Source organism: Eptesicus fuscus, chromosome 22, assembly GCF_027574615.1.
Source record: "Eptesicus fuscus isolate TK198812 chromosome 22, DD_ASM_mEF_20220401, whole genome shotgun sequence".
NCBI lineage: Eukaryota > Metazoa > Chordata > Mammalia > Chiroptera > Vespertilionidae > Eptesicus > Eptesicus fuscus.
Window position 1 is genome coordinate 23,940,955 of NC_072494.1, and position 14,703 is coordinate 23,955,657.

At 43.0% G+C, this 14,703-nt stretch overlaps 1 protein-coding gene and 1 long non-coding RNA gene across 3 annotated transcripts in view; one reads left to right on the forward strand and one right to left on the reverse strand.

Moving 5' to 3' along the window:
• LOC103290005 (major histocompatibility complex class I-related gene protein) overlaps positions 1-14,703 on the forward strand; it is an 86,244-nt gene that overhangs the window by 11,448 nt on the left and 60,093 nt on the right. Inside the window, exons 4-6 of one of the 2 annotated variants that reach the window (XM_028152126.2) lie at positions 219-494; positions 1,095-1,199; positions 2,467-3,551. In XM_028152126.2, the coding sequence (XP_028007927.2) occupies positions 219-494; positions 1,095-1,199; positions 2,467-2,507 (422 nt within the window). In that variant the 3' untranslated portion in view covers positions 2,508-3,551. Of the gene's footprint in view, positions 1-218; positions 495-1,094; positions 1,200-2,466; positions 3,552-14,703 lie in introns of those variants that run through there. The other variant, XM_054711609.1, reaches the window with a different exon arrangement.
• LOC129147889 (uncharacterized) lies at positions 3,127-7,701 on the reverse strand. Its single transcript, XR_008555102.1, has 4 exons — positions 7,550-7,701; positions 3,933-3,997; positions 3,747-3,792; positions 3,127-3,206 (listed from the first exon to the last, which is right to left on the reverse strand). It is a non-coding gene; the product is annotated as an uncharacterized LOC129147889 (long non-coding RNA).

Genomic DNA, 14,703 nt, shown 5'->3' on the forward strand with positions numbered 1-14,703 from the left:
TACGTGGCTCAGCAACACATTCATTATTCTTGAGCACACTGCCCTAGCAAGAAGTGCACAATAAATTTGTTGTTGATGAAACTGGGTTCCGGGTCACTCTTGGTCTTAGATGTTTCCTGCAATGCAGAAAATTAATTGGGAAACCCGGTCACCAAGTTCTGATATTATATGCTCAGTACATAAGATATTCCTATTTAACTTTCTCTTCTTTTTCCTAGAGCCCCCACTGGTCAAAGTAAATCGCAAAGAAACCTTTCCAGGGATTACAACTCTTGTCTGCAGAGCTTATGGCTTTTACCCCCCTGAAATTTCCATGATTTGGATGAAAAATGGGGAAGAAATTATCCAAGAAGTGGATTATAGCGACATTCTTCCCAGTGGGGATGGGACCTATCAGACATGGGTATCTGTGGAGCTGGATCCTCAGAGCAGCGACCTTTACTCCTGTCACGTGGAGCACTGTGACGTCCAAATGGTTCTTCAGGTCCCTCAGGGTAAGGACAGGGTGTGCTGTCTGGGAAATGAGACGGGGGGGGGGGGGGGTGAGCAGCAAGGGGGATCACTGGATGCTTTAGAATGCGTCTTTTAAATCAGAGGTTCTCTTACTTTTTGGTCTCAGGGATTCCTTATGTTCTTAAAAATTGAGGATCCCAAAGAGCTTTTATTTACTAGTATGTGGGTTTTCTCTATTGCTACTTTACTATATTAAACATTTTTAAATTTTTAAATTTAAACTCAAGAAAATACGAGCACACATTTCATAAGCTCTCAGAGCGATGGTGTCCTCACATGTGATGGAGCCTCTGGAAAGCCCCACTGTGCACATGTGAGAGATAAGGAAAGGGAAGTCATGACTTAGACCTCGTGGGCTCTCTGAAGGGTCTCGCTTGAAGACCCTGGGGCATTCAGACCCCACTTTGAGAGCTACTGTCCCCCTGTTTTAGATTACTGCCCTGCATGGATCCGTGAAGTGAGAAGCAGGAGTAAGAAAAATGGTGTTGGGCTTCCCGATGATCACAGGGACAAAAGTGCCCCAAAGTTAATACCGAACGGGAGAAGGACTTGTGGATTTCCCCCCATATGCTTGCTTTTAGGATCAGAAACTATCCTTCTGGTGATCAAAGCTGTCTCTGGGTTCATTGTCCTCGCCATGGTCCTGGCTGGAGTTGGCTTCCTGGCCTGGAGAAGGAGGCCCCAAGGTGAGAGGCATGTGGCAGGGCCTAAGGGGCTACAGATTATCACTCTCACAGCCTCACAAGCTTTATTTTCTGCACCTACCACTCTACTCTCCTTTTAGACACGAGTTGGGCCACACTTTGTGATCACAGGAGGAACACCTCTCCCATCATATAGGGAACACACAGGTGGATAATGCTTGCAAGGAGAGTGTTCTGTTTCATAGGTGATGCCTGACATCAACAGAGTAGGACAGCTTCTGTCCAGATGAACTGTCCTCCCAGAAGTTGGGTCAGAGAAGATAGAGTGATCTTGATTTGTCTTTTTCTAAACTATATCCTTATTATTAATTACTATTAACTTTTTCTTTTGTCCTTTGTTTTAAGACATCAGTAAGTTTTCCCGTTTTGACAAACATTTTCTGACCCAATCATATGAAAGTCCTTTTCCTTCTAAATTCATCTTTTAACACATAAAATGTTGAAAAGTAGATACCTTTGGAAAATGGGAATGGGGCAAGGCAAAGGGGAAGGAGAAATGGGAGGAATATAGGTTCTTGATAACTTGGGGAAACCATTCATTCCATATATATGTATTAAATACCTACTATGTTCCAGGCACTGTACTGGATGCTGGGATATAAGAATGCAAAAGACAGGCATGATCCCTGCTGTATTGTAAGGTCATCTCCCCCCATCCTACCCCTCACCCCCGGTTTCAGTAGATGCTCAGGTTGATCACAGCATAATATTGATGAGACCCGGACTTTGGATTTGAACCTGGTGTGGGCCAGGACTTTGGTGTTGCTTCATAACCACAGATTTCAACCCCAATTCAAGTGCTATGGTATAAAGCATATTATTAGATCAAAGTAAAAAACAAGCCCTTTATTAGAAAATCAGCTCAGAGTTAGTGGGTCATTCTAATGTTTTCTTTACAAAGTACAGCACTAATCTCAATCCAAGAAATAAGAACTACTGAAGCAAAAACAAACAAACAAACAAACAAAAACACAAAATAAAACAACAACAACAACAAAAAAATTTTAAAAAAAGTTTTACAATGAAACACCTGTCTCAAGAATGACACACTGTGAGTTCCTGCTTTTTATCTTGTGGAGTTTGTGAATTTGAGTTAAAATTTGTCAAGTACTAAGAGAATCTTGAAAAAGCAGGCTAAAAATGTCAATGCCAGCTTCTCAGATTTTGCTGAACATTGCATAATCTTTTTTTTTTTTTTTTGAGCTATAAGGAAAAATGCACGTATCTGACTAAAAAGTCTTTCTTTCAGAGAACAATGAAGTTATCTACCTTCCTGCACCAGATCAGTAATTGGGGACAGCTCTTTTCCAGTTGTCTCTCCCCTGGGAACTATGGCCATCTCTGCCCCCTATGGACTCAAGTCCAGTGCTCAAAGCTCTTGACCACACCCACGAGAGACATGGATATTACAGGACTGAGCATTTATGGCAGAAAGATAGGAGCCACAGTTTTCTTTGTTCTTTGGCTCCCAAAAGACTGTCAGCTTTCAAGCTCTTTTGATGGACTCCTTTATCACATTTGGCTCTAATTTTTGCTTGTCTCATGATACAGCACTACCCTACATCCCATCTGTCAACGATGATTTACAAGTAAATTAGAGAATCTCAGAGCTGGAAAGATCCTTCCATATGAAGGCCAGAAATGTCTTCTCCAGTGCCTTTGACTTGAGCATCCAGGCTCCACTTCAATACCACCAGTGCACCTCACTACATCATAAAGTGGCCTTTTTCTTTCATCGTGAGACTGTATTATACAAGAGCTTTGAACCGTGGGTGCCATTCTGTGACCCTACCAGACAGCCTTGGACCACCCTTCGAGAGCAGCCAGCGAGTTTCTACAGTGCCCTGTGAATAGCCGGATCACTTCACATATTTCCTGGCCTGAGAGAAAGCCAAAGTGTCCCATTCTTATGGCATCTCTGCCTGGTAGCTTGGAATCTTGGAAATATGCATGGTCCGATTATGGAAGTGACCTCATTCTTTCTGTCTTCTGTGGGAGAGTAAGGACAATAATTATCAGACATATCACCTTCAGTGGAACTACAAAGATCTAGACCCAAGTGCAATCTTTTTTTTTTTTTTAAAAAATATATTTTATTGATTTTTTACAGAGAGGAAGAGAGAGGGATAGAGAGTTAGAAACATCGATGATAGAGAAACATCGATTAGCTGCCTCCTGCACAACCCCTACTGGGAATGTGCCCGCAACCAAGGTACATGCCCTTGACCGGAATCGAACCCGGGACCCTTCAGTCCGCAGGCCGACGCTCTATCCACTGAGCCAAACGGGTTTCGGCCCAAGTGCAATCTTTTAATATAAAAAGGATAGTATGTTTATCAGAATAGGGTTCAATCCAATTTCTGTCTTTCCTCTACTGGCTTATTGTAGATGGGCCTGACTCACCTTTATAAATATGCTTATTCTCCATGCTTATCCCCCACCCACTGAGAGTAAATAAAAGCCCCACTGTGAGAATTAACACCCCTTGATCCACCTTACTGTACCCCTAGAATCTTCACTATCATTTACCTCTTGTTCGCCTGTCATCTTTGCTTCTCAGTAAGAAGGTCACAATCTACCAGAGGAAAGATGCTGATGTTTCCCAGTGAGTTAAATATGAGTTCAGATCCCAGGACCTTGGACTCTCCTGGACATAAGATTTCTGGAAACACTCAAACCATGGGGAGCCCATATTGTGGCTCCAGGGGAACTCACCAAGGCTTTCACTATGGCCTCCTTCCCCAACAAGTTTTCTTTTTGCTTCACCACAGTAGGCTTGGCTGAGTAAAAAGAACACCAAATATGGCCACTGAGAGGAATAAGTGAAGATAAGCACCATATATGCCATTAAATGTGTCTTTATACCTGGGGCGGGGGCGGGGTTAGGGATTGGAGGAGTGCGGGAAAGGGGGGAGGGATGGGAGATATCTGTAATACTATCAACAATAAAAATATATTTTTAAAAAAAACAACAAAAACCAATGTGTCTTTGTTATAAATCTTGTTTGATCACAACACACAGGTCTGCCCATTTATTCTATTTCTGGCTTGTGAGCCAACTGAGGACATGAGCAGGGCCACAGGTAATACATATAGGGCATTTGTTCAAATTAGAGAATTGTTTCTTTGGGTGGACACTGACCCAGGCTGGGTGACATGGCTTAGTCAGCAAAACATAGAATGGATGTCTGCCCTCTTTGCCCCCTTGGTGTGCAGGGCCCAACATTACATGGCAGCTCTGGTCATACCATTAGAAAATAGATGGAAATTGGTAGTAGACTAAGATGAATGAATTGATTTGGAAGGGAGGGGTGGTAGTGGAAAAAAACAGGTCAGTTTATTCAAAACAGTGGAACTGGAAGCCCTGTTTGTATATCCAAAGAGCTAAAATTATCTGAAAGGTTTTACATAATCCTATCATGGAGTTTATTTATGGCTATCTATTTTTAAATTTTTGTCATATTACACAGTCTCTTTGCACGATGCCTTGTATGTAGTAGGAACCCAGTAAATACTTCTTGAATGAACCAGTCTAGTATTTTAATTAGCTAGTCCTCATGTACTGGTGCAAAAGAGCAGTGTCATCTCACAACTGAAATCATAGAGGGGAAATAGCCCCCTCAGGACCATAAGACATTCCAGAGCTCAGGATCAACGCCCCAAAGACTAGTGTGAACTCTTCCAAGGTTTCTACAGCATTAACATTATTTAATACTTTATCTTGTTGTTGCCTTGTCTATGACATTAGGGATCCCAAACATTCTAACCACACTCCCCCTCTCACCCCCTGCCCCAAACACACACACATATTAGGGATAAGGACAGAATTCAAAGGTTCTATGTAAAGCACCGTTTTTCTTAAAGGCTATGAGAAGAGGTGCTGAGGTATGAGTTCTAAGTCATCTTGGGGGCTCCAAATCTGATACCTAATAGATATCTTTTCATTCGTAGGGTCTGTAGAGCTGTTATATAATCTGGACTTTTCTATTGTAATTTGGGTCTTTAATTCATTAGAGTTCTTGAAATACAAATTCCATCAGTTCTAGGGAGCATGTGAAACTGCTCCTTCAAGGGAGGACTGATCATGTATGCTTTTTCTTCTCCTCCTCCTCCCCTGAATTCAGTGTTCGCTGAGCCCATTAGGCAGGAGCTTCTGCATTTGTCCCTTGGCAGGGTTTTGTGTGAGAGAATGTTAGGGACCAGAAGGTTCTGAGCCGAGCCGGTTGGAGCTGGATAGTGGAGCTGAGGGACTGAGTGGAAGGCCCGGTTGGCCTGGAGCCCTGGCAAGCAGAGGCTGGGTCTGAGGCAAGTGCCGTGGCAGCAGCCAGACCTCTGAAGAAGCAAAACAGGGCCAGAGAGTGGGAACAATCAAGAAGAAAAACAGCTTTAGAGACAACAGCTTCTCAAACGGAAAATAAATTCAGGGAACAGGAGGCCACAGACCAAAATGGGAAGCCACCAGAATGGAAAAGGAAGTGAAACCAAGAAAGAAATGAGATATTCAACTTCTAGCTAAAGCAGTCTGCTTTTTTTACTTTTTTGAGGTGTACCAGTGTGGATCTAAGGTGTTACCCGAACTGAGTAAAAGCTCTGGTTGTTGTTTTTTTTTCTGAGCAACGTGACCGTAGCATAAATAGAGAATTCTGGAAACAATGTGAGAAGACACTAACTCTAAAAGGTGATAATTCTGGAGAAACTTGGAGGGCTGGGAATAATAAAAAGGAAAACATTTGGAGTCTCATCAGCTGCTGAATACAACCCTTTGACGTGCTTTGAAAGATCTTAAAGCCTGTACTCTGTTACTCACAAAACAGCTACCAGTACATGGTCTGTGCATTACACACAGGAAGTTGCAAACCAGATGGAACCCCTGAGGCTGAGTCTTTGGGCTGCCCTCTACCTTACTTTTAAAGAATGAATTAGTCATTGATCCCTGAGGATTGAGGAGGGATGAAGACAGAAGGCAAGCTGCTCTAACCCAATTTGGGCCTTTGCAATTGAAATTAAGATCAAATTTCAAAGATGTGTGAATTTGCCCAGCTTTGCTGACTCAAAATCCATCTACATGATGATGTGTTTATAGGCCCAATGATGAAATTGTCAAGGATTGTTCCCTGCCACAAGGATTGGAAGTTCTCTGTATACACTATATTTTCATTAATGCTGTAGAGTTTATTTACTAATAATCTGCCGTGGATATTGATATTCAAATTAGATTCTTATGGCCTTCATTAGTTATTCAGCCATTCATAGAACATACACTCTGTGTTCCATTGCCTGGCACATAGGAGCCACTCAGTACACAGTATATTGGCAAAATGAATTTCAGCAGTACCCACTGTAAGCCAGACTACGTAGGCAATAGAGCCCAAAAGAGATGTTTTGAAAATTACCAAGTGCAGAAATGGCCCAGACATATGCTTATAAGCAAATCAAGCTCACATCATAGAAAAGGATTTCAAGAAAGGTAATCTAGAACATATTTCTATAAAATAGACCTGGGTTTTGTGTTAATAGAAGAATTACCACTTTGACAGTGACCTTCTGTGATAATGCTGAAAAACACAGATTGGATAAAACATCCGAGTGAAATGGGAGGGCCTGCATATAAATATTCCATTAACGAACGGGAGGAAGGAGAGAAGGGGGGACTGGGAGAGCTGAGGGCTGCCTCTGTCTCCGCAGCAGCTGGGCTGGGCTTCCGGGACCAACAAGCAGTTGTGATGGTGACATCTAGGAACTCAAGGGTATTCAGGGAGACAGAGCAAGTTCTAATCCTCTGTTTTCCTTTTGCTTTCCCCAGTTGGCCAATCCTCAGAATGAACTCCCTCTCTAAACTGGTAAATGCTTTTTGGCTCTGCTATTCAACTGGCACTTGGCCATTCTGTGTTGGTATTTATCTATTTCTGCCCAGCTTATCTTTCTGGCTAGACTATAAACCCCTTAAGGACACAGTTTGAATTCCACCTCCTTCACTTAGTATCAGGGTGATCTTAAATTATTTAACTTCTCAGCCTCAGTTTTATAAAAACAGGTTTGCAACTATCTGTCTCCCAGCGTTAGTTAATGTAGAAATTAATTGAGGGGTGTGTGTGTGTGTGTGTGTGTGTGTGTGGGCACATTGCACAGGGTCATGTCTCTTGTCCTCTAGGTTTTCTCCAGGATTTACTCCCTATGTCCCACGTAATCATAGCTACCACTTATTGAGTGCTTACTATGAACTTGGAATTTACATATATTATCTCTATTCCTGATAACTCTTTGTCAGCAGGTGTTATCTTCACGTTGCTGAAGTTCAGATAAGTTATGTTTCTTGACAAGGTCACACTTACTAAGTGGCAGAGGCATGATTCAAATCCAGGTCACTGTCCATATACGGCTTGTGCTCTTTCCAGCGCACCACCTTATCTGCACACAGTAGGCACTTGGTGCATGCTTGATGAAAATTGTAAGGTATCACCTACTCAAAACTCTGCTCTGGAGTGAACCTTGAGAACAAAGGAATAAAAATTTTACAATGAATCAGAAAATCAATAAAGTCCCTTATAAATTCGGGAAAGCCTGAGTCTTTTTGCTCAGCCTTTGATGATGTGACTTAAATGCTGACTAAGGCCTGAGGGCCAAATGAAGCCTTGGGGAGTTGTCACACATTTCATGGAAATGTCAATGAAGGCCATGGCTAAGATTCATTACTTGTCAATTCTTGGCAGATGGGAATAGCTGGTGCCCAAAGGGAAAATTAAAAGCTCCTCACCTTGCAAACAAACTCACCCAGGGTGGATCTAGTGGTTATAGCTGGAGGGTTGTTTAGGGGTGATATAGTTAAATTTTCTCATTTTACAGATGAAAAAAAAATTGAGGGTTGGAGAAAGTGAAATGATTTGCCAAAAGGAACCCTGAAACTAATTATAAACTTAATGTCTTTACAAAATATGTACAACATTGCTAGTCATTAGGGAAATGCCAATTAAGACCACAGTGAGCTATCACCACACCTATACGAACAGCTAAAATTAAAAGTAGTGACAACACTAAATTCTGATAAGGATGTGGAGAAACTGGATCTCTTATTCATTGTGGGTAGGAAAAGAGAGTGGTACCAACATTCTGGAACATAGCTTGGATATTTCTTTGAAAACTAGATATGTATTTATTAGCAGTTACACTTCTGGCAATTGACCCCAGAGAAGGTGTGTACACAATTAAGTGTGCACACATTAAAGTGTGGATACGTTGAAACCTGTACACAATTCTTCATAGTTTTATTTGTAACTAGTGGCCCTGTGCACGAATCCGTGCGCAAGTAGTTTGCTGCCACTTGCCTCGGCTGGCTGGCCCGCCCACCGCTGCTCGCAGCTCTCCACTGCATGGAGCTCCGCTGCCCTGCCCTCCTGCTGATCGGTCGTTATGTGACAGCATCCTGATCAATTTGCATATTACCCTATTATAAGTACAGATAGCCCGAAATGGGAAACAACCAAAATATACCTCCATAGGAAAATGGTTATACAATGCTACCTCTATGCTATGGAATACTACTCAGCAACAAAAAGGAATCAACTATTTATATATGCAACCATTTGAATGAATTTCAGGGGCATTATGCTGAGTGGGGGGGAAAAAAGCCAATCTCAAAAGGTCACATACTGTATAATTCCATTTCTGCAACATTTTCCAAATGACGAAATTATAGGGATGGAAAACAGATAAGTGGTTGCCAGGGTAAGGGCTGGTGGGGAAAGGGGGTGGGCATGACTGTAAAGGTAGCACGAGAGAGACCTTTTAGTGACGGGAGTCCTGGACCTTGATTGCAGTGGTGGTCACACGAATCTACACATGTGATAATGACATAGAACTATGCACACATCTTGTATCAGTATCAGTTTCTTGATTTCGATATTGTGCCATAATTAGTATAAAATGTAACCATGGAGGAAACTTGGCAAAGGGTACATGGCACCTCTCTGGACTATCTTTAATGCTGTCCTGTGACTCTTAATTATTTCCAAGTACATTTCTTTAATTTGAAGGACAATGCAGCAACTCATTTCTGTTGGGATAACTTGTAATTATCTGGCTTACATGAAACTAGTTTCATGTAAAAATTGGCCAAATAATAAAAGTGAGTGACAGTTGAGCTCGTTAAAGTAATCTGTGCCTGTCATTACAGCTACCCCAAAAACTCTTCTTTGGAAAAATCCATTTAGTTTGCAGTCAGTAGATTGTAAATTAGATGCTTAAGGGGACCCATTAACAGTAGAATAATCTGAAAAGGCTGTATTATTAGAATTTGGTCATCTCATGTTATAACATTAAAAGTAATTTGTTTGGGAAGGATTGGGGACATGTCCACTGTTTTCCAACCCCACAGAACAAAAGGCAAAAGGTATTTGGTGCCTGGATCTTGCTGCTGTCTTTCATAATTTGAAGATGCCCCTTCCTAGGGTGAGCATCATCTACCTGTGTGACTGAAAATTCTCATTGCTTGATGGTGGCAGCTCAAGGTGATTTGAAGTTTAAGCCTCTTTCTGCACAGGCAGGGGGACTACCACTTGAGACTGATTACACTTGAACCATTTTGATTGTTGGCTCTTGAACTGGTTCCTTTGCAGCAGCTGTTTTCTAGCTGTTCACAGCCGCACCTTGAGTCTATAAGTAAATCACCCATTTTCTGGGGCTCCTGGTGACTTAGGAGTATAACTAATGCTTCCCACTGTGCCTGTACTTGTCAACCTAATGAATGAACTTCCGATCACTGCCTATTTCTTCAAAGGGAGTTCTCCATGGAATTTATCCACATATTTAGTTAGGCATGATGGCCATAATCTCAACTCTGCTTGGCATTTATTTATATATATAACCCTGGTCGGTTTTGTCCATAACAGCTATCCAAACACTCTTCATTCCCTCAAGCTCCCTGCTTAGTCCCACCCCCTTTGCCTCCAACTTCACAAAGAAAGTGGAGGTTCTCAGAAGTTCCTTATCTCCCCGGCCACAATGGGACCTGCAACCCACCTTCCTTTACCTCCCTTTACCTCCTTTGCTTCAGCCTCAGCAGAGGTGTTCTACTTTTTGCTCTGAGCTGGTCCCTCTTCTTACTGACTCCCCCAAGACCTTTCCCCACCAGTTATTCCTCTCCCTGCTGTAGCTTCAACTTCATAGACTCATGTAGATATATACAGAACAGGGCAGAGATTTCCCAGCTAGCCAGACAAGGGTTTGAATCCCACCTCCTCCATTTACTGGCTATGTGATCTAAGAACTTTTTTTAAAAATTGTGGTAAAGTACACATAACATAAATTCACCAGTTAAGCCATTTATAGTGTACAGTCCAGTAGTATTAAGTACATTCATATTGTTGTCCAACACTTTTCATCTTCCCAAACTGAAACTCTAGACTCAATAAACACCACTCTATTCCCCCTCTTCCAGCCTCTGGCAACCACCATTCTGTTTTCTGTCCTATGGATTTGACTACTGTAGGTACCTCATATGTTTGTCTTTGTGACTGGCTTATTTCACTTAGCATAATGCCCTGGAGGTTTATCCATGTTGTTGCATGTCTTGAGCAAGTTTTAAAAACCATCTTCCAAGCCCCTTTCCTCATCTGTCAGCCCCACCCCTTCCCAAGCGTGTTGAGAGGATTAAGGAAGATGGGAACTCAATATTGGTTGGTTCCCTTTCCTCTCATTCCCTATGGCCCTCCCCTGGATGAAGTTTCCTTGCCTTTCAGCAAATTGTTCTCAACTTTCAGAAACCCTCCCAAGTTCCTGGGTTTCTCTCTCTACTTTCTTCATGGCACCGAGTGAAGAGCAAGCTCTGCAGAAGGAGTTGCTGTATGTCACCAGCACTCCAGTTACACTGCTGCTCGGGAGGTCACCGGGACACTCCCAACTGTCCAATCTCCGTCTCCGTCTAATTTCACTTGTCCTTTCTGCAATGTATGACATGAATTAACATCACTGGATAGATTTCCTTTGTTGGAATCTTCCTTGGCTTCTGTGATGCCACCATGTACCATCCTGAACTGGTCAAAAGGTAGTTAGGGATAAGGTGACAGAGGAGATGTTTTATTGTATTCTTTTTGTTCACTCCTTCAACAACAATGGCTTGAGCACACCATGTGCCAGCCAGTGTTCTAGATATTAGAGATGCTGCAGTGAACAACACAGGAAAGTGGGGTGTCCTAGGTGCTATGAGGAAAGATTAAGGGTTGGACGGTGGCTGGAGCTCTCCTACCCACCCCATCTTTTTGTTCATGATCCTCATCTACAACTAGTAGAAGAATAAGTAGGTCAAACCTCTTTCTCCAGCACCGTGAGCCTTGGCCCCCAGCTCTCCCTTTGTCCCCTGCCCTGCATCACAGAGGTGTGACCTTTGCCCTCTGATCCCACTCTTGTGTTGTTGCACACAGTCCTCTTGTAGGACTGATCACAATGAATTTCTATGCTCCCACCAGCCTGTCTCCCCTACAAGGAGGTGAGCTGTGTGGGGGTACTGCTGGAGGGGGCCATACCCATCCTGGTGTTTCCGGGGCCCTTGCTGTGCCTGGGCTATAGTAGACGATCAGTGAATCTTCATCTGATGAATGAAGTGGAAGAATTTATTTTCTAAGTTGATTAACTCGAATATTATGATGGTTATTTCTGTCCTCTTACATTTTGTCCGTTTAGAACCCAAACTGCAGGGGTTTTAGTAAATTCCAGAAAACTTTAGGACACATCTCATCTTCTTTTTCCTTTAAATATTCCTCCACAGCCACTAATTTAGCAAATAAAGTTAGGCTACTCAAAATCCTTCTCATTCCTCTTTTTCTAGTGTGTGGGAACTAGAGGGACCTTACTTGAACCTCATCATGTCACAGATTAGGATCCTGAGGACTGAAGTGCCATGACTTGCACAGGGTCACTGGCTGGCTAGGGGCAGAACCCACGGGAATATCTGATTCCTTACCCAGTGTTCTTTCTACTATCCTCTGCTCTCTCTCTCTCTCTCTCGAAAATTCGAAGCAACCGATATTTATGGGGTACTAATTAGATATAAGACAGTAGGTTGGATTCTACTGGAGAAACAGAAGTTGAAAAAAGGTCCCTACCATGAACCCTTTTATAATCTAGTAAGCAGAAAGACATGCATGCAGAAGACCGTAGAAATTGTATGCAAAAATAAGGTACATGAAAAATTAATGTGGCAATGAACTCCAACTCGAAGGACTGGCTTTGGAGTAACTGAGCCCCTCTTTCTCATTTGGGAGAGTGGTTCTGGGAGTGTAGAGCTGGGGACATCGAGGCCTTCACTGGTCCCAGAGACTATTTCCAGCACAGCTGGTGGGGTTGCAACACTGTGTACTTTAGTAGAGGCAAGGGACCTTGACCGTGCCCGGACCAACCACAGGTTTTCTGAGCAGAGAAGGAAGAGCCAGGCTCAGTATTTCAGGCACGTATTTACAACCTTATCTTTTCTTAATCTAAAATGTTCCTGAACAAGGGATTTTGAGCCAAGAGTCTTAGTTTGCAATTCTTGTCAATGCAACTTGATTTTGTAAAACAACCTGCAGAAATGCCCAGGATATTAAGTGATACAGGACTGCAGAGAATAGTCCGTGGAATTAATGTGCTAATGAGGCAGTAACACCGCTTTGCTTAGGATTAACACATTCAGGAGCCAACCAATTAACTGCCCTTTCTAATACCTCCCAGGCACATTCTGTGTTCAGAATTTGGTAAAGCTCCTGGACTATGTAAATCTCAGCTCTCCGAGGTTTCTGTTGTTTTTTGTGGGGCTTGGGCAGTGGGGGAAGAATTGAATACATGAATGGCCTTAAAGCTGACTGAGTGACAAATCCAGACTGAGCTATCTTGTCCTTATACTCAGTTTTGGTTATATATCTGCATAATCACTTAGTTGCTTAGCATCATTCCAGCCCTTTATGGATTCACACAGCCTTTCCCCCATTCCGGCTGGGGCAGAGCAGAAGTGTGCTCTCTGAGCTGCAAGCATTCTATTTTGCCTACTGTTCTGGCGCTAACCTTGCTCCGTAACTAATGTCCCTCGATCATACAGAGTCCTTGAATGTAAGCATCTCTGGATCTGAAAGTCTAACATTTGAGTCAGCTGCAAATGCCTTTGAAGGAGGGTCCTCTGGAAATATCACACCACATGCATATACTCCCATTCTTCTCTCTTTACGTTACAAGGCTGTCCATGGTCTTCTTTCATCCTGAGGTTGTTTCACGGAGTTAAGGGTGGGAAAGGTAATACATCACTGTATTTGTATCACTCCTCCATCCGTTTTCCTGAAAACCCTTTCTTCAAGGAAAATAGCTCTCCTCTACATGATTAATTTAACAACTGTGTGTTGAGTGTAACTCTGTACAGTGCTAGGTGCTGAAGAGGATACATGGGGAGCAAGTCTTGTTGGAACATCAGAGTCAATCATATCACTTCTCTGTTTTGCCTACCTGTCAGAAGAAAGTTTGCCGATTGCATATTTCCTTTTCTAGAATATCAGGAGAAAAAGAGATAATGTATGAGTATTCAAAATGGCTTCCTCTACTATTTATTCTCCTATCTATCTGTCTGTCTGTCTGTCTGTCTGTCTGTCTATCTATCTATCATCCATCCATCCATCCACCCCAATACTTGAGTCTTTCTAATATTTGAGCGGGTGTTTTGGACCAAGTGCTATGCAAGCCCCTGAGGATACACACAGGAGACCTGCAGCTGCCCTCGGGAAGTCCCAGTCCCAGAGGGATGTGGCTGTATGATCAGACCGTGAGCTAGAATGCCACTGTTACAGGGGAAGCATATGCACAATGCAAATGGAACCAAGCCCACAGTTTCTAGAAGCTGGATTGTGAATTAAATTGTGGAACAGATCTCTGTTTTTTGATAGCTGCTTTAATACCCACTGGGTATATTTTCAGGGCAATTTAAAAACAGCAAAATCTAGACTCCCATTTGGTCTGTGTAATCTGTTAATCCCCTGGGGGCATGTTCGGTCCTTCCGTTCCTCCTCCATCTTCAGGCTCCCGACCTTCTGGGCGACGTGCTGCTGGTCTGTTCCCTTTGTTTAATGCACTGTGTGCTTTCCCTCCCCATCCCCATCCCCATCATGACAGGAGACGTCTCAGGACCCCAGAGAGCCTGGGCTGGCAGAGCAAATTGACATGTGGGAGTGTGAGAGGCAGTTTTCCAGAGAAAAGAAAGAGGAAGAGGCAAACATGGCAGGCTGCGTATGCAGAGCAGGGGAAAGGGAAGCAAGCAAGAAAGAGGACAAGGCAGAGCAAGAAGAAGAAAAGGCAACCCCAGCCCTCATCAGATCTCTCTAGACCTGGCGTTGGGCAATTTCTGCGACGGGGGGTCAGGTGTAAGGAAGGGCTGGCTGGAACAGTCCTTCCAAGTAGGGGGCGAGGTGAGCAGAATTGCAGGAATGCCAGAGGACCTGGCTCATTCAATGAGCTGCATCTTAAAGGGTGATTTCCT